The sequence below is a fragment of the Festucalex cinctus genome, chromosome 15, assembly GCF_051991245.1.
Source record: "Festucalex cinctus isolate MCC-2025b chromosome 15, RoL_Fcin_1.0, whole genome shotgun sequence".
In the NCBI taxonomy this organism is placed as follows: Eukaryota; Metazoa; Chordata; class Actinopteri; order Syngnathiformes; family Syngnathidae; genus Festucalex; species Festucalex cinctus.
The window spans coordinates 8,500,852-8,528,135 of NC_135425.1; the positions used below are offsets into that span (position 1 = coordinate 8,500,852).

The 27,284-nt window shown below is 37.6% G+C and overlaps 1 protein-coding gene and 1 long non-coding RNA gene across 5 annotated transcripts in view; both read left to right on the plus strand.

The window, feature by feature from the left end:
• The first annotated feature begins 2,635 nt into the window (after nucleotides 1-2,635).
• The window catches only part of dcc (DCC netrin 1 receptor), a 466,971-nt gene continuing 442,322 nt past the window's right edge, over nucleotides 2,636-27,284 (plus strand). For all 4 annotated transcript variants that reach the window (XM_077498096.1, XM_077498095.1, XM_077498097.1 and 1 more), the window contains exon 1: nucleotides 2,636-3,170. In XM_077498096.1, coding sequence (XP_077354222.1) covers nucleotides 3,050-3,170 — 121 coding nt within the window. In that variant the 5' untranslated portion in view covers nucleotides 2,636-3,049. The remainder of the gene's footprint in view (nucleotides 3,171-27,284) is intronic.
• On the plus strand, nucleotides 15,088-18,761 carry LOC144002686 (uncharacterized). The gene is made up of 3 exons (XR_013278793.1): nucleotides 15,088-15,833; nucleotides 16,428-16,466; nucleotides 18,459-18,761. It is a non-coding gene; the product is annotated as an uncharacterized LOC144002686 (long non-coding RNA).

The following is a 27,284-nucleotide window of genomic DNA, read 5'->3' on the forward strand; positions in this document are numbered from 1 at the left end:
CACCAAAGATTAACATAAACGCAGATGTATAGACCAAGAGAAAATTAAAGTGTGTACATCCTGTATTTAAAAAGTGCATTTTCCTGAGTGAAACCGGCATACTGGGCCTTTAAACCCATTCATTCTTTTTTTTTTTTTTTTTTTTTTTCAAGTTTTAAATTGTTTTATTTTTGTATTACTTTTTAACTGCCCATTGTTAGTAGGTTTTTAAATGTTTTATCCTTTCTTTTGATGTTTGTCAACATGGTGCCCAAAATCAACTTTGTCACATTGAACCTGATTGTGCATCTCTGTAAATTAAATATATAGTAGAGAGTTATTGACAAAATACGCAGCATTGCAGTTGACTGCCTCTCTCTCAATACTAAATTATGAAAACAAGATCATAAAAGAGACATTTAAAAACTACTATGAGCAAATGACAAAAGTTCTTGTGAATATAGAGTATGTATTTACGTGTCCAGGTAAGGCAGTTCAGAGCAGATTCTCGGTTGCAATGCTGACCTGGCAGCAGACAGCATAATAAAACAAACCAAAAATGTTGATCATTGTGGTTTGGAAGTATATGTCCTCAGGGAGGTCTTTCATTCCGTTGGGGATGAAAACTCTTTGTCCCAAAGGTATTGTCTCCCCTGGATATAGAAATTCTGCAACACGGGCAATGTTAGATAAAGGGTGAGGCATAAACATGCTGACATAATCTCTATATTATGAACAGAACATCATCCATCTAACACAAGGTTTCCCCATGTTTCTTGAGCAAAGGCATTTTAAATTCAAAATATGGTACACAACCAAACAAAAATGTCACATAAAGTATGACTACTAAAGCAATGATGATCTTGTTTCAGTTTACTTACAAATTGACTTACTCAGCATGAAATCTGGGTCTGTTTAATTGGACAAAAATCTGATTTACTTGCATGAAGTCATGACATTCATTTGTACGAATGGTGGTGGATACACAGGTTAACTCTGCCATCTAATGGAGGAGCATTTAATTGTTCTGTCTTTCATTATGAGTCGCTAGCTTCACGAACAAACATCTGCTTGTATTAAATAGTAATTTTGAGAAAATTGTTTGAAATTTGATTATTTGCTGCATAACCCTTGATGATCTCTCACAACACACGAGTAGGTCACGACACCCTGTTTGGAAATCATCATGGCTTACAGATCTAACTAGTGATGGGAAAATGAAGCTTCATGAAGCATTTGAGACAATTATTTATTTATTTATTTATTTATTTAACTCCTTTCGATGGTCTTCTTTTTTTTAAATATAAAGGCAAGTGCAATGGAAATGAATGAAATTTCCACTGCATCTTTAAACCAACAGTGCCATCTAGAAGAGACACAAAATATCACAAATGCTTCATGAAGCTTCATTTACCCATCACTATGAGATCACTCGTCACTCTTCTTAAAAGACATACATAACTGAATGAGTGAGGAATGTTTGTTATGAGGTGAATGGTATGCATTTGTCAATATGTCTGTTTTGTTCACATTTGAGGTATAAATGCCTTGATTAAAAGTCATTGCTGGTTAGTTTCTTTTCATCAGGCTAAGCGTAATTTAAACCTATTTATTTGGTGTCAAATAAAGGCAGTATATTTTAAATGATTTTGAGTATCTTACAGTTTTGATTTTTTTTTTGTGGAAATATTCAAAGTCGTTTTCTAGATTTTTTTGAGTGTTGTATTTCTGGTAATGATCTATTGTCCGATTTAAACGGAAATGGTACTGACAAAACATTAGCAGATAAAACATAATAATGAATGGATTTATTACGGTAATTAATTAAGATAAATATTACTGAACTGCAATAGAGTATCAATCCTCCTAGAGAAAGTAATTTACTCTGTTGTTTGGTTGAAAAACTGAACTGAACTGGGAGAAAAAAAGGTTTCAGCTGAAAGAGAACGTTCGAAACCACTAATTTATGGAGAACATCACTTATAGTATCAAACAATGTGACTATTTACATAGTAACTACATTTTTTCAATAAACTTTATTGTACCCGTACTGAGTGACATGTTTAAAAAAATATATATATATTTTTTTGTTATTCTGGGTCAATTTAGGAAAAGTCATCATGTGAAAGCATCGCCTTTTTTCATCCTCACGCCAGTTTTTTTTTTTTTTTTTTTTTTTTACATGTCCACTCTAGTTTCTATTTTCTTCATATTATCAATGCAGTCGGAAAAAGTCATGTCAGAAATAAAGGATTTTTCTACACATGACTTTAAATGAATGTGTCCTCCTAGCTGGCTGAGAAGTGTTTAAGTTCCCGCTGTGACCAGAGAGGGCAGGAGAGTTCAGCTAATCTCTCCCCGCTGCTGTGCCCTCTACACATGGGCTCCAGCTGCTTGGCTCCGTCGGGTTTGCTCTCTGCTTCAACTCCAGACTTTACCTCCATCCACGTTAGATCAATGGCCGCGTGCCGGCTCTAGGTCTCTCTAACGCCCCCCCCCCCCCCCCCCCCTTTGGCGAGCTCGAGAGAGAGAGAGAGAGAGAGAGAGAGAGAGAGAGAGAGAGAGAGAGAGAGAGAGAGAGAGAGAGAGAGAGAGAGGTGTCCGACTCTCTCCCTCCACTTCACGCGTTCTCCATCCGTCCTCCCCGGCAGACGGAGCAGACCTCCGGGAAGGCACAGTGGATTTGAACCCTCTTTCCACCGCACTCAACTGGAAACCCAGCTCGTCGTGCCGGAGTGATGGATGGAGACTCTGCCGTCATAGTTTCTGGAACTTATTTTCTTCTTCAATAGAGAGGAAATTAACAATCTGCACATCTGTTTGGGATTCATATTTTCTTTTCGGGGAGCCCATAGCCCAACCGGTGTGGGTTAATTTTTGAGGAGAGCAGAGGTTCTTTTTCTTCTCTCCCTCTCGCTCTCCTCTTCATCCGCCTAACTCAACAGCCTGTGTTCCCCTTGCACGTTTTTACGGTAAAGTGGCAATTAGATCCCGTTTTAAAAGATTGCGGAATTTGAGGTTGGGTGTCCCTGCTGCTCATCGGGGCTCATCTGGACTGGATCAGGACACCATGGAGCTGGTTTTGTTGGGATGTTATGGAGATGTGCGCGAGGTGCCGGTGCTGAGGAGGACAGGAGGACTCAACCTGCTGTTGCTCTGCTGTCTGTTAGCTGTTCACAACTCTGCGCACGGTGAGTAGAAAAAATAAATAAATAAATATATATATATATATATATATATTAATTATAAACAGTGATTTCTCATACGGAAATTCAAACGCAAATCTTGCTGTTGGCAATGTTACAATCTTTAGGGGACCCAGGTCCTGGTTTTTGGGTTTACTCTACCAAAGAAAGTCTGCAGTGTTTCAGTGATTTTAAGTACATTATACTGGACCTGACTGAAAGCCATTTGCAAGGCTTTGATTGGATTCTGCAAGAGGGTGCAGCAGCATCCAATTTGAGTCTATTTTTAGGCTCTTTTAACCACATTTAAGTGCATGCTTGAGATAATTTTATTCAGGATTGTTTTTACTCATTCTCACGGTTTTCACTAGAATCATGTTTTTGGAAGCTCGTGTGTTTCTTTTAATTAATTGTATTGGTCAATATGTGAATGAAACAGCTGTTTTCAGTAGGTCTTTGCACATATACATCTTTCTTTCTTTCTTTCTTTCTTTCTTTCTTTCTTTCTTTCTTTCTTTCTTTCTTTCTTTCTTTCCTGTTGAAATCAGCAGACTTGTGTTTTGGAAAAGGACAGAGTTTAGGTTTGGATTTTTGACATGATTGATTGTGATTTCTAATCTTTTTTTTTTTCATTTGACAGTTTGTACTCTTATTTATTAATCACCGAGACCTCCTTTATTCAATATATGAAGCGTACAGTGGCCTACAGCTTATTAAGTAGCTAGATGCCTTGCCCAAGGGCACCTGAGTCATAATTGGGGAGCTAAATACACTACAGCTTAGGATGTGCTGATTAATTTAACAGTTTAATAATTTAATTAACAGAAACGAACAGAAAAGAACAGTAGCGCTCGGAAATCTCAACATGCGGTTACTACTATTTATCTATCTGGGGGGGGGGGGCTTATCCCTGGTGGGGTTCCAGGCCTATAACACACTGAGGGAAACCCCGCCAGTGAACGAGTCCAGGTTGGATTAAAAACGTATACGGAACATTCTGTTTTTTACTTAAAAATTGCTTACCATAATATAATCCTGCATCTATGTAGAATCGGGCTGGTTATTTCACCTTTTGGTTCTGTAAATCATTGTAAATCCAAGTAATATACAATACATAAAATACAATAGGAATATCCTAATTATACTGACTATGAGGCCATCCAAAGCCATTTCTAGCCATTTTAACTAGTGTTGTTCCGATACTGATACTGGTATACTGCATTAAAACAGTGGTATCGGTATCGGTGAGTACTCACAAGTAACATGCCGATACCATTAATTCCAGCGCTAATATAGGATTTTGGATGCAGCATCTTGTGTCTTGCTCGTGCACATTCACTGGTATGTGACATGTTCACTGCATGCTGATCTAAGATATCCTATTGGCCCCTGAATGCTCTGAACCAACAGCAGGACAGCTTTTTCATGTTGAGGAAAAAAAACAAAAAAACTTAAGTATCGGTATGGTATCGGTATCGGCCGATACTGCAAAGCTGGGTATCAGTATCGGTGGCCAAAAAAACAGTATCGGAACAACACTAATTTTAACACATCATAGGGTTTTATTTTTATTGTTTTAAAGAATGATACTAGAAAATGTGAATGTCTTATATTGTTAAATAATCATAGTGCATTTAGTGCATATTCTTGTTGATCTGCAATTAGTTCATGCTTGTTGTTTTTATTAATAATATGGGGTATTCAACAAATGGATGAGAGAGCCTCTTTGAGAGTGTGCTGCTGTCAGTAAATTATGTCCAAGCACTTTAAATAAGCTAATTGGCGGTCAGAGGATAACGCACGCACTGTCACTGCACCTCTCTGTGTCAGCGCGCACGCGTGCGTGTGCGTGCGTGCGCGTGCACCCGAAGTAATGTTCTTCCTGCAGCTTGACTGTAAAATCCTCTGCCGCATATTTTTAGTCAGACTGCACTTATCTGAATGGCCTCTAGATCCTGATACATTCTCCCTCATTCATAATATGTCCTTACACATGTAAGACACGTGTTGAAATGCAGTGACATTACAAGTAGCGGTGTTCTTACTAGTTTAACTACATTTCTCATTAGCATGGTTGTAATGTTGCTGTTTTTAACATCAAATAGCTTTTCAGTTGGAAGCTACTTTTGTGATCACGTAACGTGGTCAGATTTCCCCAGGCAGTTTACAAACTACAAAGCTATTTGCAGTCTGGCTCAGTCCTTATCTATTGAGAATAGTGGCGGTCCACTGTATTTAGCTACATTCAGTAAACATAGGAATTGCTAGTGTTTGTTGCTGACATTCATCTTCTGGTGTCTGTTTACTGTGATTTATAGACTGGAACATCTTTGTTTTTTTTTGTTTTTTTATTGGTGATTTCATATATTCTGCAAATTAGTCATGGTTCTCAGGATACGTTCAGGAATCTGTAACCGGGGACATTGGGCATCTTTCTAATTTCAAAATACTTAAAATGCACCATGCATTTATTCAGACAATTATTTTGGGCTGTGGAAGGAAAATGAATGTGTCATTCAAACAATGATGACATAGCAGCAGAAGCAACTGGAGGTTCAATATGTTGCTTGGTGATAGAAATAGATCAACCGGGGGACCTGGGAGTATCACAAATCTTTCAATTACTATATCTGGAGCATTGGGTGAACATTCCGTCATTCTGCTAGTTTTCCAGGTCTCAGTTTTTGATCCGTCACGAACCCAGCAGGAGTATTCACAAATGTATGACAGATGCTCCACAGCATTTCATCTCCTTTTCACTCCTTCCTTGCTCCCAGTAACACAATCTTGTCAGAGCCGTCAACAAATCACATCTCCCTCAGCTGCACCTACTGTATGGTCATTTATTCAACAATAGAGATGTACAGTGTATACTTGTCCCATAAAGTGGGGTTTTATTGTTTTGCTGTGGATTCTACTTGCAGCTTCATTATTGAAATCTGACTGGTTGTATAGACATTTTAGATTTTCTGTTTAGCTTGTTTGACCTATTGATTTCTTCATTCATTTCCTGTTTCAGTATTCGGGTTGTCTTGACTTTGTGAAAGTTGTCATGGATCATAAGATTCACAATTTGTCTGACAAATCTTCATTAGAGAGAGCTATGATAGAGAATGGCGATAATAGACTACATAAATTTCACATTATAATAATAATTATTATTATTATTTGGGCTGTACGATACCACTCTTTTTTTTTTCTTTCTTTCTCAGACTGATACCAGTGCAAGTACACAATTTGAGTAGTCACCAATATCAAATACCAATACTAGTACTAGTCAAGGACATTTGATATGTAAATTTTCCACCCAAAAACAAAGGCAGATGATTTTAAGAAAGACGTAGCATTTTTCCTTAAAGAGGAAGTCAACCCTCCCAAAAAATTCTTTACAATAATATGCTGGATGTGCCCCCTAGTCTAAACATAACATTGATTAATTAATATTGTTTGAGGAATGTGAGTTAAGCAGCAAAACCCACCCATTTTCATCCATCTCAAGGGGCAGCCATTTTGCCACTTTCTATCAACTGAAAATGACATCACAGTTGCTCAGAGCTCAGCTTTAGAAAACAGGTAAGCGTAAATGTGAACTATACAAACAAACAAACAAACAAACAAACAAACAACTGTACATAGTGTAAGTCAGGGGTGTTCAAACTTTTTCATTTGAGGGCCACATACAGAAAATCAGAAGGATACAAGGGCCACATAATGTTATGAAGAGAAATTGTGTTTAGTCCTAAACATTTTACAAATAATTATTTGTGCTTTTGCATATTTAGAAAAATGCTACAGTATATAAACCAATTTATTTGTAATATGGCATTAGAGTTATTAGAATTTTGGAATTTTTAATTTTAGTTAGTTTTTATTAGTTTTCAGGGTGGTTCTGTTAGTTTTTATTAGTTTAGTCCTTTAAAAAATGCTTAGTTTTAGTTTAGTTTGTTGGTTTCAGTTTTAGTATTAGTTTTTTTAATGTGTAATACTTGTGCGCAATATTTAAAAAACAGCATGGGAGCAACATCATCTGAAGGTGCTTTTCTATTGGCTGCTGCTAGATGACATCACTTCTGTGTGACATACATTCAAACGTCATTATTCTGATTGATATCAAAATAAATATACTAAAACCCACATTTTAAATCATCCTCAAAGGCTCATGCATTAAATTATTACCAAAGACTAAAACGAACAATATTGTTTTTTGAATTTTTGTTTTAATTTCTTCATTATTTTTAGTACCTGTTTTTTGATACCCTCCTTTCTTTGACCATCTCCAAACATTTTTGTTTTGTTTATTTTATTTGAACTGAGTCAAATGCCATTTTTAGCATCTGTCGGCCACTGAAAAATGGACGGCGGACCGCAACTGGCCCCCGGGCCGTAGTTTGGACACAGCTGGTGTAAATCATGGGAGTTCCGCTACAGTGCATCCATATAGACACTAGACACCTTTTATGGCAAAAGAATATGCCCATTCGAACACTGCCGTCGAAACAAAACTTCAAAATGTCCTCCATTTGTTTACTGCCATGTTCCCCTTTGTTAAATTCATCCATCACTCTGTTGCAATGGAATTATGTCATGCTCAAGCAACAACATCCAGCATATGGTGGAAATGAAACGGCGATCAGGATTTACCATTCCAAACAAGCTGAATGGAACTTTCAGTTGGTTGCGAAGTGGCTTGCATTTAACTGAACAGTCTCTTGGTGAGTAATATCAAGAATTGAATAAAAATAGCAACAATAAAAATATTAGCAGAGCATTACTTTGCCGGTACAAATACATAACTTTTAACCAGAGACATCAATACCTGACAGACTAGAAGGAAATGAAAATAAACAAACAAAAACCATTGTTTCTAGTCATGAGCTGCACGCTGACATTAATACAGAAGAACAGTTTGTAAATGCAAAACATAAAAAATACTTTCATTTTGGTACAATAATAGTGTTGGGAGCAGAAACAGAAGACTGAGATCATCTCTGATTCTGAAACTGAACACAAAAGATGCAATTGACATCAAATGAACAATAAATCTACACTATCTTCTTAAAGGCTCAGTCTGCCGGTTTCACTCTGGAAAAGGCACTTTTTAAATACAGGATTTAAACAAACAAACTACTTCTCAATTTACAGATCTGGGCTTGTCTTAACATGTGGTGGTGATTTTGTCTAAACCCCCACTCCCCCAGCCTGTATTTTGCCATTTTGTGTTTGTATTGTAAACAGCGGGACGTTCTGTGGAAAGACAGTGTTTACACCCCTCCAGCCAATCGTAGAACGGGGGGTGGCGTGTCGCAAACGGGGCCGGGCGAATTTGCCGGCTGCGTGACGTCACTCCCGCGGCAATTTGAAAGCACGCACTGATGAAATGAAGACAAGCCCTGATCTGTAATTTGAGAAGTAGTTTGTTTAAATCCTGTATTTAAAAAGTGGCTTTTTCAGAGTGAAACTGGCAGACTGGGCCTTTAAGCAACGCAGGTATTATTGCATGAAACTCATGAAACTACTTTTGCCACTCATGAAACTACTTTTACAAAGTATATCACCCTCCTTTGAACGCATACACTTGAGCGTAATGAAATGCACATGCAAGTCTGTATTCCAAAGACTTATGTAGAGCACACATTAATTCATGCTCGTTCATCTGCTCATCCTTTTTGTTGAATACAGTATTTGCAAGTTTGAAACAAGACAACTTTTTCTCGAGTACGGTTATTTCAGGTGTAGTTCTTGCCGTCATACTGTTGCAAACTGTCACTATCCCTCCTCTGCTTGACTAATGGACAATATGAAATTGCATGCAAAACAGAATCAGCAGTGCTGATGGATGAGTAAATGCTAAAATATCCATGCAGCTGAGGGATATTTTTAATCCAGTGAGGGAGTTAGACAAAGTACCTCCATGGTCAGCATTTGTTCTTAGTGCATGTCCAGTGAGCTTAGCCCTTCCTAATTCGTCATTAAACTTGACGAGAAGACTGTGAACTCGGCGGAGCAAAGAGCATGTCTTTAGCGTCACCTTCACAATTAACCTTAACACACACACACTCACATGCACACGCACACAGCAGGCAACTGACAATTCCTCTCCCCTTGCCTCACACTGGGTCTTACAGATGTAGTTAATACAATTTTGTGTCTTGTTAGTGTGCCTTTCTACCTTGCCTCATTTGACCTGAGTAGACTGACATTTTTATCAAAACTTGACAATATTAGACCTTTTTTTTTTTTTTAAACAGTTAAACTTTAAATGTGTTGCAACAAAATGGACATCAATCCCAGCGTCATTCCATTATGTGGCCACCTCTTGCCATTCCTAATAACTGAGTTAGTCAAGGCTTCCTGCGAGAATAGCCTATAAATTTTCTGGTCAATACATGTAGGGCAGTCATGTTAAGCAATCAGCTGGGAGCTGTTAAAAAAAAAAAAAAAAAAAAAAAAAAAAAGCACTGAATCTGTAACCCAGGTGTAGTTTTATTTTATGTGTTGGGTTATTGTTTAAATAAAACATTTATTACATTGCATTTATTTTATTATATCATTTTGTTTTTTTTGTACAATGCCCATATATGGTTGTGTTGCCGTATTTTGACATTTTCACGACAGTGCGGCCATTGTTTATGATAGCGCTTCTGAAGTGGCGCAGACCAGAAGGAGAGGCTATCATGGAGTGAGCGTCTCGTGTTCCATGCTGTTTGCTACCTTCGCCTTATATTGTTTGTATTTTCCTGTTAGGTGAGCAATAATTTGAAAATATATGTTGTCGTTAGCATTGTGATATAAGTAGCACAGTTACGTTGAATTGTGTACAATTGTGTTTACATGAGACTTACTAGCTGTGCTGGTAGCTAATTAGCCGCTATGCTAGCGGACTCTTCACTTTGCATCTATTGTATGCGTTGCTTTCCTTTATGATACCATAATATTTTATTGTGTGTATATTTTTGTTGTTGTTGACATTATATTAAGTAGGTTGTATTTGTATTTAACATTGTTTACGATAGCACTTGTGAAGTAGCACAGGCCAGAAGGAGAGGCTATCGTGGAGTGAGCGTCTCGTGCTCCATGCTGTTTGCTACTTTCGCCTCATATTGTTTGTATTTTCATGTTAGCGTCGTAGAAGTCGTGGCTGTTGCCGAGCGGAGAGTTCCTTGAGAAAGAGAGCTGTTGGAGCTACAACTCTGTGCCCACTCACTCCACTTCAGGCAATCATCAACATTTACACATACATATAGATATCACTTTACATTCATACACAGCACATACAAGCTCTGGACAATTGATTTTTTTTTTTTTTGCTGGCCAGCCTTTAAATTTTTTAGCGGACTTTGAACTTTAAAGAATATTTATTTATTTATTTTTTCCGCACGAAGACCGTGTCGAGTTTTTTTTATTGTTGCATTTGAATGTATATGATGTTAGTATATTTTCTTTGCTGTTAAAGATATGAGGTGAACTGCATTTCAGTCAATTCATTTTGAAGAAACAAAATGTCATTGGACTGATAGTAAACTGCTATCAGAACTCTGTCCTCTGTCTTTTCATTGGTTACAAATCCACATCAAACAGTCTCCAAGAAGAGACAACATGAGAAGATGAAGAAGCTAAAGCAAATTGCTAAACTACTCTAATGAAATGCAGTCACAAAAGACCAGAATAAGTGCTTAGGTCTATACTAGTGTACACAAAAGACAGGCCAAAACCACATTAGGATTGAAAGCAACAATCAGAATATTACAATGAAGACGTATCTAGGTAAAATGAGAAAACAGTGACACTGCAGGAACACATTCGAAAACAGGAAATGAATTGGTTACAGCTGACATCAGTCATGATGGGGAGCTTATAACGGACACAAATATATTAAATATTTATTTATAGCAATGTTATCTGCATTTATTTGAGATCTACAGAATAACAGATCTCACAATTACTTATTTAAAAAAAAAAATCAATTTAGCTTTCCTTTTTTTCTTTTAGCTTTTCTGTTTTGTATTTGTTTAATTGATGTCATTAAATAAAAGAAAAAAAATGAAAATTTAAATGAAGATGCAAAATTTTAATAAAAAGATACAGAGAGAAGAATAAAAATGATAGGTGAGCATTATGACCCTTTTAACAGAAACATTTACCTTTCACATTTAAATAATCCGGGCGGCACGGTAGTCGAGTGGTTAGCACGTCCGCTTCCCAGTTCTGAGGTCTCCGGTTCGAGTCCAGGCTCGGACCTTCCTGGGTGGAGTTTGCATGTTCTCCCCGTGCCCGCGTGGGTCTTCTCCGGGTACTCCGGTCTCCTCCCACATTCCAAAGACATGCATGGCAGGTTAATTGGGCGCTCCGAATTGTCCCTAGGTGTGCGTGTGAGTGTGGATGGTTGTTCGTCTCTGTGTGCCCTGCGATTGGTTGGCAACCAGTCCAGGGTGTCCCCCGCCTACTGCCCAGAGCCAGCTGAGATAGGCGCCAGCAGCCCCCGCGACCCTTGTGAGGAATAAGCGGTCAAGAAAATGGATGGATGGATGGATTTAAATAATCCCTGCGATTAGCTGGCAACCAGTTCAGGGTGTACCCCGCCTACTGCCTGAAGCTGGGATAGGCTCCAGCACCCCCACGACCCTTGTGAGGATAAAGTGGTTTGGAAGATGGATGGATGAATTTAAATAATCCATTCAGAAATACTTCCATTATGATATTTACACGTATATACTCACCAATATTTGTGAAGTGACTAAAATTACACCACAATATGAAAAATATTTTTACATATTACATTCATGTAAAAAGATTTTTTGTTAAAAAAAATGTATTTTACATACACAATTACACATAATTTCTCATTTTTACATGTATCACAACAAGTAGTAGGTCTTGCTTTATTGAATCTATCTAATTTATTTTTGTATTTATTTTGGTGGTTTGCTCTGAATTTTTATTTTTATTTTTTGATCGCAGAATGGGTGACTTGGCTCAATAACATTTGAGAAACACTAGTCCAAGCACAATAGTGCGCTATCAGAGATAATAAGTTGATCAATTTTACTTAATGGGTCCGGACATTATTATTTATGACCTCTGTTTGTGTCTTTTTTTAAATTGCTGCAATTATATCTTAAGTCAGCTTTGATCTCACATGAGAATGCCCAGATTTGACTAAAAAGCCAAGTACCGGTAGATAAGAATAACCCTGCCACATGCTTTAAACACATTTAAACTTATTAAAGCACATTTTTTGAACACACTGTAAATTTACATTTAATAAAACATTTAAAAGCATCTAAGTTTTGAGTGTGAGTGTTTATGTGATTAGGTCACTATTCACATCTATCAGTGGTTACAATGAAGTGATGGAACAACCTGACACTTTTTGCGGAACTGAAGTTAGAGTCTTAACGGTGGTTAAAATATGAAATGGTTATTACCGTTTCAATTTGTAATTATCTTTAGAGCCGTATTTAGTGTCTCTGAGAGTAGTAATTGTCTGTGCCGCAATAGCAAAAGAACAGGGAAAGAAGAGGACCAGGAAGAAGAAAGAGAAAACGTGAAGGACATATGTTATGAGTCACTATTTAATATAGTGGAAGCTCAGACTAAGACTAGAGCAGAAGTTTGTGTTTGTAATGCTCCAATTGGAAAATTAAGTCATGATGACTAACCTGTATGCAACGACTACTACAGGGTCTTGCATGAACGTAAATGCATTTTGGTTGTTGCTGTTTACATGTTGCAACTTAAATTTCTTGACTGGAAGTAACAACCTCTGACAGCCACAGTGCAGTTTAAAACTGATCTGGTGGGATTTTGACTTCTTTTATGGTTTGTTTTAGTCATAAGAAGCCCAAAGGTAGATGTGTTTACTTGACTATTACATGTTGCACTGGCTTTTAAGTGTTCCTGTTACACAAGTAAGTGCCTAAAGCATTAAAGAAACAATATATCTTCATGGACTGTATGACTCACTATTGTTGTTGTTGATGGTGGATTCTTGGTAGGTTGGTCCTTTGAAGAAAGTAGCTGCCACCCACTCTGAATCCAGAATTTGTAAGCTGCCGTTTGGGGAGTTCTGTTGCTTCTGTAATCGGGTTTTTTTTTTTTTTGTGAGTATCTAAAACAGGCTTGGACACTTGGCATCCATTGGGCTGCATGCGGTCCACACTCTGTGAGCTCAACTCACATTTATTTTCTTTTGTTAGCTGCAGTAGGGTGACCAAACGTCCTCTTTTGCCCAGACATGTTGACTTTTTTTACATCCTGTCCGGGCATCCGTATTTTTTTCCATTTGTTTTTTTAAAATAAATTCATGAAAATATCTGTTTTCATTTGAGGACAAATGGGAGGAAGCGGGCATCTTGTTACTGCTACAGGTAGACTGTGGACTGCTCATAATTGCGTGGGGTGTGGTGGGGGAAGTCAGGTCTTCTGTGTATGTATTATTATTGTTATATATTACAATAGTATTTTACATTTTTAAAAGGAAAAAAGTAGGCCAGCTTTTCCTAACTTCATGAGCATTCAAATACAGTCCAAAGCTGTACCGGCGACAGAATTTTAGCTCACTGGTAGCGTTCTGTGCTAAAGCGGAGATGTGGTCGCATCACGGGTTCGATCCTCAATCCTTCATTTAAAAAAAAAAAAAAAAGTATTGCGGGAGCGAATAAGGTTGGGCTTAGAATATTATATAATCATTTATTCATTTGTCATTCGTCTTATTCAAATCACCTTTTGAAATAGACTACGATAAAATTAGTGGACTAATTCTATTATTGGGTGTGGCAAGCCCAATCACAAACTAGCAGCTTGGCCTTATATCAGTATTTCGACATAAATAGAATGAATGGATTAACTCATTAACAGCCAGACATTTTAGAGCAATTTGGACATTTTCAGTACCCACACGATATTGTGTTTAGTGATTATATACACACAGCAAACCTGCTAAATGGAAGGATAGACCCCCATTTTTACCTTTTTCTATTTATTTATTTATTTTTAAATAAATAATCAGCAGTAGAAAAAAAAAGGTAGGTTCACAAAATTCCGCAATTTTTCTCTGGGAAATCGCAAATTGTGTTTATCCATCCATCCAGTTTCTGAAGCGCTTGCTCCTCACAAGGGTCGTGAGGGGTGCTGGAGCCTATCCCAGCTGGCTATGGGCAGTAGGCGGGTACACCCTGAACTGGTTGCCAGCCAATAGCAGGGCACACAGAGACGAACAACCATCCACACTCACAATCACACCTCGTGACAATTCGTAGCGCCCAATTAACCTGCCATGCATGTCTCTGGAATGTGGGAGGAGACCGGAGTACCCGGAGAAGACCCACACAGGCACGGGGAGAACATGCAAACTCCACCCAAGAAGGCCGGAGCCTGGACTCGAACCCGAGTCCTCAGTACTGGGAGGCGGACGTGCTAACCATTCGCCCACCGTGCCGCCAAATTGTGTTGATTTCATATCTAAAATGGTGCATTGATTTCACCTAGTGGTGGTGCAACTGTAAAGTTGTTTTCAAGTATAAAATTTACATTGACGCAGAATCAGACGATCAGACGATCCTCCACCCATCCCCCATATAATGGCTGTCATGTCTGGGCTCACGTCAGGGTTAAGTTTGAGTTCATGACCTGTTAAGTTGGGTTCATGCCCGTGAGGTCAAGTGTCTGTTATGTACTGATGTAACAAGTGTCTGTTTTGAAGTGATGTAACTAGCATCGAGTTTCAATGGGTTTAAAGTTATGTGATGTCAAGGGCTATGTGATGTCAGGAATCTTTAATCCCTTTACCTGGTCAACAGCCAATCAGATAATTCATGTCAGTCCTGTTACCCACATGTCTAGCCACAACCAATGAGATCGATTCGTTGTCTATATAAGCCTCCTGAGAAGTGTGTGTCTTTGTCGGATTATTACTTCTGTTACCACTGTCTCTCTGTGCAACTCTTTGTTTCTCGTTTAGGCAAGTTTGTTCCACGCCTCTCGATGTGAATAAATAGTTAAAATCTTATTTGTGTCTGCGCTTTGGGATCCAACCTTCAGCGCATGACAATGGCAGTGAATGAGTTTTAAGTGACTGATCTTTGGAAACAATAACGTAAATAGAAATGACAATTTTATCTTTTCCCCTGGGCCTTGTTTGGAACACTTGAGCCTCTTTAGTTATACATTAAGCCATTCATTTGCCTTTATTTCTCCTTGCTGAGTGTTTTTCCTCCCAGTCCTTCAAGAAAACCTTGAACATTATTGCAAGAAACAAATTTGCTGTCTCTCTTTAATTTCTTAACAGAAGAAAGCTGTAATAATTCTAATTTATCATACGGGAAACGCTTCATTAAGGGTGACCTCTGAAGCCAGCAAAATGCAAACACTGCTGCAAAACATCAAACTCTGAAGCATCAGAAGTAAAATTGAGTCAAGAATCATTTTGAAGCTACAAGTCCCGTGCTTTAAAACATTTTCATTACGAAGCAGCGTGAATAATAAAGTCAACGAGGAACCATTGGAGACACTGCAGGCTTTTAAAACTTCGAGATGCCAATTTCCACTCCCAACCAGCTATCCATTGATGCAGTTGATGTGTGGCTTGGATAGAGAGAGACTTCAGAATCTTCACGCAGTGTGTGAGCTGCTGCTCAGGGCCCAAGAGTGTGTGCTGCTGTAACAAATGACGTGAGTGCCACTGAGGTCTGGGAGGTTGATTGCTGGGCCAAATGAAAAAGACCGTGTATGTAATCAGCACCAGAAGCGAGAGATTAATAATATGGTAAAGTGAAAATGACATATTAGCTGATGCTCAGCTGAGTTTAATTCAGTACTTTGCTCTGCTGGTGGACAGAAAGCCATTTATTACCTTCCGATTTTAATTTGAGCGTGTGTGATTATGAGTGCTGCACAGCTTTGTTCATGAATCAGTGGTCAAGTAAAAGTAAAAAAAGAGAGACAAATTATACACTAATAGGCATGCATGCTTTTTGTTCTCTTTTTGAAAGAATCAGTGTGAGTTACAGAGAATATGGTTATTTTTATTATGAACAATTAGATTCATTTTCTTAATTATTAGGATTTGATTGAACAAAATCACAATGTAGTTTTATCAGTATTCAGAACGGTAAGTAATTAGTCACATTTTTGCATTATATTAACTTCATTCTATTTTTATTTATTTTTTAACGGTATATATAATGTGTAATTTTATATTCATATATTCAACTTGTATTGCCTAATTTACAATTATACAAGAATACACTGCTTTCCCCCTCATAGATCTTGAAAAAGATGCCACAGGTTCTCCATAGGGTTCAGGTCAGTGGATAAATGGTGTTCACACAAGTTTTTAATCAGCTTTCTGTGTGGGATGATGCAATATCTTGCATGATGATTATTTTATGCATTGCTCTTCTACTTGCTTCTATCCCCAAAACTCGTCATATTTTGCAGAGGTCATTTTGACATTTTAATGAACAATCAAGGAGCCCACCACCTCACCCTCTATTTTTCCAGCCTAAAGTATTACTCTGTTACAGTCTTGTTGGGACTTGGTGGCCAACCATCCAGAATCTCATCCAGTTGGACCATCTAAATTAGCACGATGGGCTCTTTGCACAGCTCGACTACTTCCTGAACTGAATACTACGTTTTTGTTTCCTGTCTTTCATGAGTGGACAAACTGATTAATCCAGGTGTGTCTGGCCAATGTTGTTGTAGTTACTGAGATCAGGCACACCTGGATTAATCAGCTTGTCCAATCATGAAAGACAGGAAATTAAGGACTGGTGTTAAGTTCAGGAAGTAGTGGATTTGTGCAAAGAGCCCATTGGAAGCACCTGGGGATACTAGAAGCTGAAAAAGAGAGTCAATGGCAACAGCAAAACAAGCTGTTGGGAATTAGTAGAGAAGAATGAGAGAACCTACATACTCAGCTCTGCTGCTCATCCCACAAATGCATGTTTCTTATTTGGGACAATTTATAAAGAAATCAAAAGAATTTCAAACAATGGAAGCAATATTGCCACCCCAAAACTCCAACCAAACTAATATGTCCTTAAATTGTTAATAATTAGTTTGAGGCTATCGTAAAACTTCTACTAACCATATATGACCAGTTTTGGCAGTAACATTTTACCATGAATTGCTTTTTCATAAATATAAGCAGAGGTTTATCAATTGCTATTAATCATCGGTGACGACTTGAATTGAGATGCAAACTGTCCATTAAAAATCATTGAGAATGAATCGGAGCTTATTGTCGTGTACTGCTGTCACAGCAATTGAATGGCAAAAACATGTGTGAGGTAATATGTGTGGAAGTGCACAGTGTTATGTGACTCTTGGAGACTTGACACCATCAAACGAAAATCTTGCCATAGGGTGGCGCAGCTGTGTGAGGGTGCAAGCTATGTACACTCCAATGTGTTTTTTTTTTTGTGAAAAAGTGAATATAGTGAATAGGCTTGATTAAAGCCATTTAGACAACATAGGTTGTATAAGTGCACTCCATTTACCCTTTAACATTGTGATTAAATTACATTTAGAATTTTTTCGTCTATGGCGTGTTTTTTTTTTCTTTCCGTCCAAAGTATAATTAGTAACCTAATGATTGATGAAGATGAATGGTGGTTAAATGGTAAACAAATATACAAACATGCATTAGGTGTCCGAGCACTACTGCTACTAAAAACAATACAATACCCCATTAACCCTATAATGCCAAATCCATGAGAGGGCAGTATCACCCCAACTGATGGCTTTTCAGCAACCTTGCAAGATTGCCCCAATTGAGAAAGGAGAGACACCTCTACCAGATTTTTGGAGATACTAATATGTTTGATATATCTGTATATTATTAGATTTTTGACAGCTATAATTGTACAAATTTAAAGCTCTGTGACCGGATGTATCAAATATGACACAAATCAAAAGTCATAAGTGGAAAAAAAAAAAGAATTGCTTGATCAAAAGGACAAATAAATACTCTATTTACAAAGAATCTGGATTGTATCTCATATATTTCATGGTTCTGGCTTTATAGGGTTAAAGGTAAAGGCAGGGGTGCCCAAGTTCGGTCCACGAGAGCCCCTATCCAGCCTGTTTTCCATGTTTCTCTCCACCAGCACATCTGTTTCATGATCAAGATCGTTATCGGGCTTCTGCAAAGCTTGCTGATGAACTGATCATTTGATTCAGCTGTTCTGAACATGAAATACAGGCTGGATAGGGGCTCTTGAGGACCGGACTTGGGCACCACTTGGTTAAGCGTAATGCCTGCACCTCACCATGCATTTAATTTTCTTTCAGCCGAAGGCTGTGCTGTCCCAATTCCGCCTGAGAAAGAGTGCTATCCAGTCAGCGGGAATGGGAACGATTCTTCTGTTCCTTTTCTCCTTGCCAAGCTTTCAGAAAAGAATGTCACAAAAAGACACAAAAAAGCCAAGGGAAGAGGCAAAACACAGAGACAGAGCTAGCTACTTTGATTCTGGCTGAAATGAGGTCTCCTGACAAATGATGCAGCAGAGATCAACTCACAAGAGTAGAATACGCAATTCAGGTCTACTGCGGTGCACCGACGGCGTGATATGCTGACGCCAGATTCTACGGCGGTTCAAACCCTTCAAATTGTTTGAACATTGGGTAACATTTTTTGCAAAAAAAATTAGTTGAACTTAAAATAGTACAACTTTTGTAGCATTGAAACTTCAACACTATTCTTAGTTGTGATTTGCTCTTTTGCAGATTTTATTAAACAGTCACTGATAATGTTGATGTGCTTGTTGGCTCTTGGTTTTGAAGAATAAAGAAAAAAGGGACTTGGTAAAAACTAGCGGTGTGAATTGCCTAGTACCTGACGATTCGATTCGTATCACGATTCGATTCAATACCGAGTAATCCCGATACAAATTTATACGTCAAGTGTTGCGATTTTTTACTCAAATTTAGAAAATACTATTCGGTAAACTTGCACGTGTACACTGTAAGATTTGTATCAAAAGGTATTTATATATCTGAAACTTCAGTCTTATAACTGTGAGCCACTGTATTTAACAATTAGATTGTAATCTGTTTCATGTTTGAACAGTATTGAAATAAAATATTAAGGCTTAATGCTCCATTAATAATAACATTCTTCCATGCTTAGGGTGTGAATCCTAACCCTAAGTAAGACGTTTTGTTGAATATTTTTCCATCAAAAATGGATATTTAAAAATCGATTCGGCTGCCCATTGAATCGATTCGAGAATTGCGAGCTGTAGTATCACGATATATTGCCGAATCGATTTTTTTAACACCCCTAGTAAAAACTGGTATGGCACTTTTACATAAACTAAGTGCCTTAATGCATAAATGGGACATCTACAATAGTGGGTTTTATCCTATAATTTGAAGTAATACGTGGATATTACTTTACACTTAAACAGTATTGGGAATTTTTATTTTTTACACAAATTAGTTCACATTCAGTTCATAAATTTTAAAACTTTAAAACTCTCAGTTTATATATGTTGTTTATATACACAAGTCCATTTAAAACAAATCAATTCTAGTTTAAGGGTGGCGCGATCCGGTCCTCGAAGTTTTGAACATTTCCCTACTGCTGATTCATGATCAGCTCATCAGCAAGGTCTGCATCAGCCTGATAACGATCCTTTTAATTGGAAACAGCTGCAGTTCGAGTAGGGAAACCTCTAAAACCTGCAGGACTCCGGCCCTCGAGGACAGCAATTTGCCTCCCCTGCTCTAGATTTCATTTCAATTGTACTCATTGACCAAGCAACATTGTCCTTTTTCTCCTTTTATTTTGGCATTCAATGGTTTATTGACAGTTCATCAAAAAGTTCAATTCCTTTTTATTCACTGGCCATAAGATGCATTAAGTGGCTTAGTTGCATTGTCATTAGCATTTCGTTTTGATTTAGGATTAGGGAGAAAAGCCCAAGGAAATAAACAAGAAAATAGGCTATTGTAGAATAACTACAGGTAGTTGAAACAGAAACATATAGTACTTACAAATATGCCGACGCATATTGATAAATACTAATATCAAGAACCAGCCTTAGATATAGTTGTTTCACATTCCAACACAATAACTATAAGTGAAGCTATCACAGTTATTTAAACTTTAGCGAAAAGGCAGTTGGGCAACCGGCAACCCTGAAAAAGTTGAAAAAGTTCCTCATAAAAAGTTCTTCAGTCACATGCTGAATAATGCAAAAATAGTGCCTTAATTTTGCAGTGCCATAGTCAGAGTTTTGGTCCAAAATAAAAAGTTTCCAAAACTTGTCTAACTGAAATCATACAGTTACATGTCGCGTGTTTTTTTTCTACAGTGAAATAATCTATCATTATAGAACAAAAGCATTTGTAGCCAAGTATATATTTAAATTCACTTCATCTTGTGTCTTTATTTTTGACTGGCTGAATGAATGGCAGGGAGAAAAAACAATCCACTCACACGCACACACACAAACGCCACCTGTGAGTAATTTGCAGAAAGATAATTTTCCTAAGCTCGTAGCATTAACGTTTCATTTGTGTTTTGTACTCTCAGTCTATATTTAACATCAGCGACTTTGGCTCTGACACTCATCCATTATTCATGTCGGAGCACAGCTTCCCTCACCTTTAGTTCTCATTAGTACCACTGCAGGATTTTATGTGAATTATTTGTCCTTATATTCTTCCTGGTTGAAGTGATTTTGTTTTTTACGCTAAAACAAAAACACACTAAGTTGATAACTGGTTACAAAATAGCTCTATGGCACAGCTCATCCCACGTAAAGGTTTCGTTGGCCAACAAGCAAATGACCTGGATACTGTTATAGTGGAGAAACGTGCCAGGAAGACAAACGGGCAGGACAATATATGGAGCTTTATTTCTAATAACTAAATACATAACTGGATGGGACGTGAGCAGATCGGGCATGATGTGAGCGAGGAACATTTGGCGTGGCGTGAAGACTTGGCATGATGTGGAGAACTTGAGTTGACTCGAAGAACTTGAGCTGACGTGGATAAACTTGACTAAACATGGATAAACCTGACTAAACATGGATAACTTAACTAAACATGGAAAAACTTGACTAAACATGATGGAGAAACTTTACCCGATAGCAAACGTTACTAACGAAGCTCAGCTCCTCACACCAGGACAAGACAAAGGTACGACAACAATGCTCCCAAACACCAATCCCTTATACCAACACTAACGAACCACTAACAACACACAGCTGGGAAACACAGCAGGCAGGGGGAACCAATTAGCAACACACACCGGGAAGGGAAGACACACGCAGGTGGACAAGGTTAACAATAACGAGACTAGGGGAGACAAACCGGACAAAATATGACAAACACCCAATAACTAAACGAAACCCAACCCCACCAAACTGAAGCATAACAGATACATGTTGGTCTTAAAGCAATAAGTTTCAAAAGTGACTCCAAGGGAATCGATGGTGACTGATTTGTATTGTATATACAGTATATCACAGAGGTGTCCAAACTTTTTCACGTTTTTACGGCCACATACAGAAAATCAGAAGGACGCAAGGGCCACATAATGTTACGAAGAGAAATTGTGTTTCGTCCTAAAAATTGTACAAATAATTTCGTTGTGCTTTTGCATATTTTGAAAAAAAGCTACAGTATATACATTTTTCTATTTGTATTATGGCAGTAGGGTTATTATAGTTTTGGAATTTTTCATTTTAGTTTTATTTCGTTTTGAATTTGTTTTTTGTTTTTTTTAAATGTAGTTAGTTTTAATTAGTTTTCAGGATCGTTCTGTTAGTTTTATTAGTTTTAGTTCTTTAATAAATGCTTAGTTTTAGTTTAGTTAGTTTCAGTATTAGCTTTAGTCTTCTTTTTAGTTTTTTTTTATGTGTATTACTTGTGCGCAATATTTAAAAAACACCATGGGCACAACGTCATTATTCCGGTTTATATCAAAATAAATCTACTAAAAATCACATTTAAAATAAACTCCAAAGGCTCATGGATTAAAATAATTACCAAAGACTAAAACAAAGGACACTTGTGCTATAATTATAGTTAGTTTTATTTTAGTTTTGTAAACATAAAATGTAGTTTCATATAGTTTTATTTCTTTTTTTTTTTTTTTAAAAAGCATCTTTGTTTTTATTTTATTTCGTTAACGAAATTGTTTTTTTAATTTTAGTTTTATTTTTGTCATAAGTTTTTGTTAACTAAAATAACCTTTAATAGCACCTGTATTATTCGACACCCTCCCTTCTTACTTTGATCACCTCCTAACATTTTTGTTTTTATTTTATTTGAACTGAGTCAAATGCCATTTTTAGCATATGTCGCGGGACACTAAAAAATAGACGGCGGGCCGCAAATGGCTCCCGGGCCGTAGTTTGGACACCACTGGTATATCATATTGGGGAGGTCTTAATTAATCATTTAAATTACATCTACCAGGGATGTGCGTTCAGAGTAGGCTGGGGAAACAAAGCCTCACCTGCCCTGTAAATAAAGAGTTAATAAAAAATTTTAAAAAAAGATTTAGCGCCTCAAGCGGCTCCATACACATGAACCAATGCAGGCATTTGGTGCACGCCCTTTATTATCTCTCTTTATATCAGCAAAAGACATGTTTTATATATACATGCTGATTCTCAGAAGTTCGACTAACATATTTAATGAATGCGTGTGATAAATTGAGTCTTTCTGATCGCAGCATTTATGCGAGTGAAAAATATGTAGGGATGACAAAAACTGAAGTATTTCACTTTAAGTCCTGCTCCTTTTACGATCCTGCTGGTACATGACTATTTTAATAAGTCACCTTTGAAAAGTTAAAAGACATCCGCAAAGGAAGCGTCAGTACTTCCTCAATATTAACTATCAGCGAAAGCCCTTTGATGCTTGATCATGCGCCTTATTATGGCGGTGTGAGGAACATCGAGGCGGTGGGAAAATTGCTGAGAGATATGAGCTCCACCCCCCAGTTTTCTAAGTGACTTATTTACTTGAATTGGAAAATCGCTTTGATTTAAAAAAAATGCAAGTACATCAAACCGAATTGAATCATACGACATTAAAACATATGGCGATACGTAGAATATCGAATCGTCTTTAATTGGAGAGAAACACACATGCCATCTCTGCCTGGTCAGCCTGTTGTGCTACTTCACGAGTGTAAACAAAGAAAGGTCATTTAAGATCATTTCTTGTGGCTAAATTTGTCTATTGTGAAAGATCTGAAGTTGCCACTTTTTTTCCTATATGACAATCATGCGCTGAATGACTCAGCAATTATTCAGTACTTGAGTGACATTTTCACTCTACATTTGAAGTTTGTTCACATTTCTTATTCTCTTGATTATGATCCAGGCTTATGGAATATGTACCACACTGCAACAATCAGATGTAGTGGAGCAGCAAGTAAAGCACGTCACATCGCTACATCAGCAATATTAGTAAATAAAAAGTAGAAATAACTTTGGAAAGCACCTTCTAACTACATAGCTGACACAGCTGCACAATCTGTGACGTGAACTGAAAATGCCTCTCCTGAAACTTTTTTTCAGTGGGAATGCCGTACAAAGAACAAAGAGTGACATAATGAGAAAGTAGCACAGCGCTCTGGATGCGAAGTTGGAGCGTGTACTATTGGCAGTTTTCATGTGTCTGTAGACGCTAAATGGAAGAAACTTTTGTTTTGCTACCACATATGGATTTTACGTTCATTTGTCCATGTACGAGCATCCTGAGATGCGAGTTCAATTCATTCTGTGACCATGTTTGTAATGCAAAACGCTCGTATTGTGGTGATGGGCAAGGGAGGGACATTCCTCAGGGTACCTTTACGGGAGGGGTGGGACTGGGCTAATTTCTGTTGTGGAGAGTACATAGACGAAACTCTTCTTTGTCTCGTTATTCACCGCATGTTCTCAGTATCTCAAATCTTTTCCCATTGAAATGAATGGAAATGCAGTTCGCGATGTTACTAAAAGTTGTTATTCATTTTAATGAGGAGAAATATAACTGACTGACACACAATAGGGCGTCATGGCTCAGCGGGTAGATTTTGTCTACCAACCTGAAGGTTCTGCGATCTTCCTCAACCCTTGAGTGATTTCATTTTATTTATTTATTTTTTTTTAAATAAAGATTGTACCGGTACTCTCTTCCAAGTGTAAAGTTGACTTTGTCTAGACTGGGACCGAATAGTATTTTTTTTTTAAGAGTAAAATTTATGCAACAAAATTTACTGCGTGTACTGTTCAGTGAGGTGCTATTATGAATCCCATTTGAGTTACTGGCAGGACACGCCCTACTGAATGTGATTGGCTGCAGTCCTGCCTGGATGCAGCAGCCACTATCTCAAAAAGTACATCACTAATATTAGCTATTCTACAGAGGATCAAATATAAATGAATGTGAATGGTATAATTTTGTGATTGTACATCCTTTGCTTATTAGGCGAAAGCACCACAACAAAGAAGGTATGGTCGTTTTAAAATACACAGTGTAACTCTTTGTTTTATGTTTAATTTGACAGTAAAGCTCAACTGGGAGTAGCATTAAATACGTTGAAGCTTCTTCTTTGATCAATCGTTCACCATTATATAAATTTTTTTTACATGACAAATTACCATTTACTTTTTTTTCTAGATCATTTTAACACAAACCTACTAAATAAACCTTATAAATAGAAATATGTTCATTAGTCTAATACAGGGGTGTCCAAACTACGGCCCGGGGGCCATTTGCGGCCCGCCATACATTTTTTGGCGGCCCGCGGCGAACACTAAAAATATTTTTTCAGTGCTGTTTAAAAAAAAAAAAAAAAAAGGAAAAAAAAGAGGGTGGATTAAACATTTCTAGCTACGCAAAGACACAAATTTGCAGCTAATCATTCAGTTTCAGAAATAAAAATAGTTTCATCCAATTGTTGCTTGGTGTCAAGGTCCATTTTGTGAAAACATCACATTAAATTAATGGTTCTTAAGTGTGGTTAGTCTACGACCAATTGTTCTTGTTGTGGTTCAGAATGTAAAGTTGGGATTCAGCTGCTTCTCAGTGGAGAGGCATATCTATTATAGTGGCACACAGTGGTCACTATTTGCCTTGTGACTGTTAGCAGTTTTCAATAACTGTACATTATATCAACAATTTATAATTGCTTCATTGATTTTTACCATGTTTAACTCATTCACTGCCATTGACGGAAAAAGACGTCAAATGATGCATTTTTTTTGCTGGTCTGGCAATGAATGTGTTAATAAATAATTTAAAAAAAAAATCAAAGTGGGCCTTGCAGCTTTCTATTTTTCTGTATGTGGCCCTCAGAGGAAAAAGTTTGGACACCCCTGGTCTAATAAAACCTATTTATTTGAAAACCTCAGATGTATGTATTTAGTATTAATAAAGTAAAATTACTCTAAATTGGGAATAAGAGTATTTATTTACATATAGTATATTGTTTGAATTGCAAAATAATCAGATTACCTATACACAATAAATATCCTGCAATGTGAAAAACACTTATGTCCCTTTTTTGTTTTACATTGATTAGTTTTTGGGATGAAACTGACACCCCCAAAAATGTAAAAATAAAACGTTATGTAAAAAAATAAATAAAATAAATCTTAAAAGTTAGGCTTAAATATTTCTGAGTGTACCGTTTTATTGTGAAAAGTTGAGTTCACTGTCACCATAAAACATTTGTATTTCAATAGAAAAACTCCTAAATTGGGTTACTCGTATCCCAAGCAACTGCTGCATACGCTGCATTGGGTGAATTAATAGCATATCTCTTCTGTCACAGCTACTTGTAAGCAGAGGGCATTGAGGCTTGGCCACACAAATAAAGGTGAGCTGAAAACAGAATGATCCATCTCCGAGGTCAGGGAATGACACAGAGTGCGCCATGTTTGGCTGAAATCCAGAAACCTTCAGTGCTTAAACGGTCACTTCTTGTGCAGCAAAAGCTACCTGATGAGATGAATCTCAACAACTGCAGCGGTTTCACCTCATAAATATTAATTTTGCAAGCTGTGGCGTCATGCAAGAGAGCAGCCACCGCCACCCACCCGCACTGAGCCAGTTGCTCCCCCACCACGAACGCCCAGCAGAGCAGTTTGGATTTATAGCCACTTATAAAGATTAGTGATGCGTCCTGCATGCAGCGCACACAATCTTGCTCTTTCTCCGTGTTTCACGCACACATCACTGAACGTGCTCCCTTCCACACTTACCTCTTGTCAGATGAAAACCTTCTATCTCCATGATGCGACTCTTGTTTTGATGATTAACTTTTGGGTGATAGAAAGTATCCCCACAAACCAAAAAGATCTATTTTCACTGATCTCACAGAGGAGATGTAGCCCCTTCCCCCGCATCTGCAGGGATCATTGGCTTGACTTCTTCTTCTGCCATTGTAATGGTGAACACATGTCGTCGTTAAATAGTTAAAGATGAGAAAATCTGCTTGCCGTTGTTCCTCTAAACATTTGCGGTTATGTGTCATTTGTGTAATCTAAATTGTGTTTTTGGTAATAAACCAAGCACCATAGTTTCATGTTTTTTTTCTCTTAGTGACTTATTGACCATTGGTTTGCTTTACTCTCGACACTAGTATTTGCACATTTTAACTGAAACATATATATCTTTCATAACTCTCTTTTCACAGAACACTGAAACAAACTTGTAGGGACAGGTGTCTTTATTACACATTTATTACATGTTCGTTACACGTATATTACATGTTTATTACAAACACAAATGTCCACCTTGGGCAGCGACAGCATGATTAAATAATATTACACAAATAATATAAATGTCCTGGAATTATTTTCCCCAGTATTTATTTAAATTAGGGTAGCTTTCAATGGAGGCAATCAGCAATACAACTGTGTTCCAAATTATTGGACATTATTTGCTGTTTTTGTTCAACAAAACTGCCATAATGGCAGCAGTATTTTCATCCATCCATCCATTTTCTTGACCGCTTATTCCTCACAAGGGTCGCGGGGGGTGCTGGCGCCTATCTCAGCTGGCTATGGGCAGTAGGCGCGGTAGACCCTGGATTGGTTTCCAGCCAATCGCAGGGCACACAGAGACGAACAGCAGCAGTATTTTTATCTCTGTTAATCA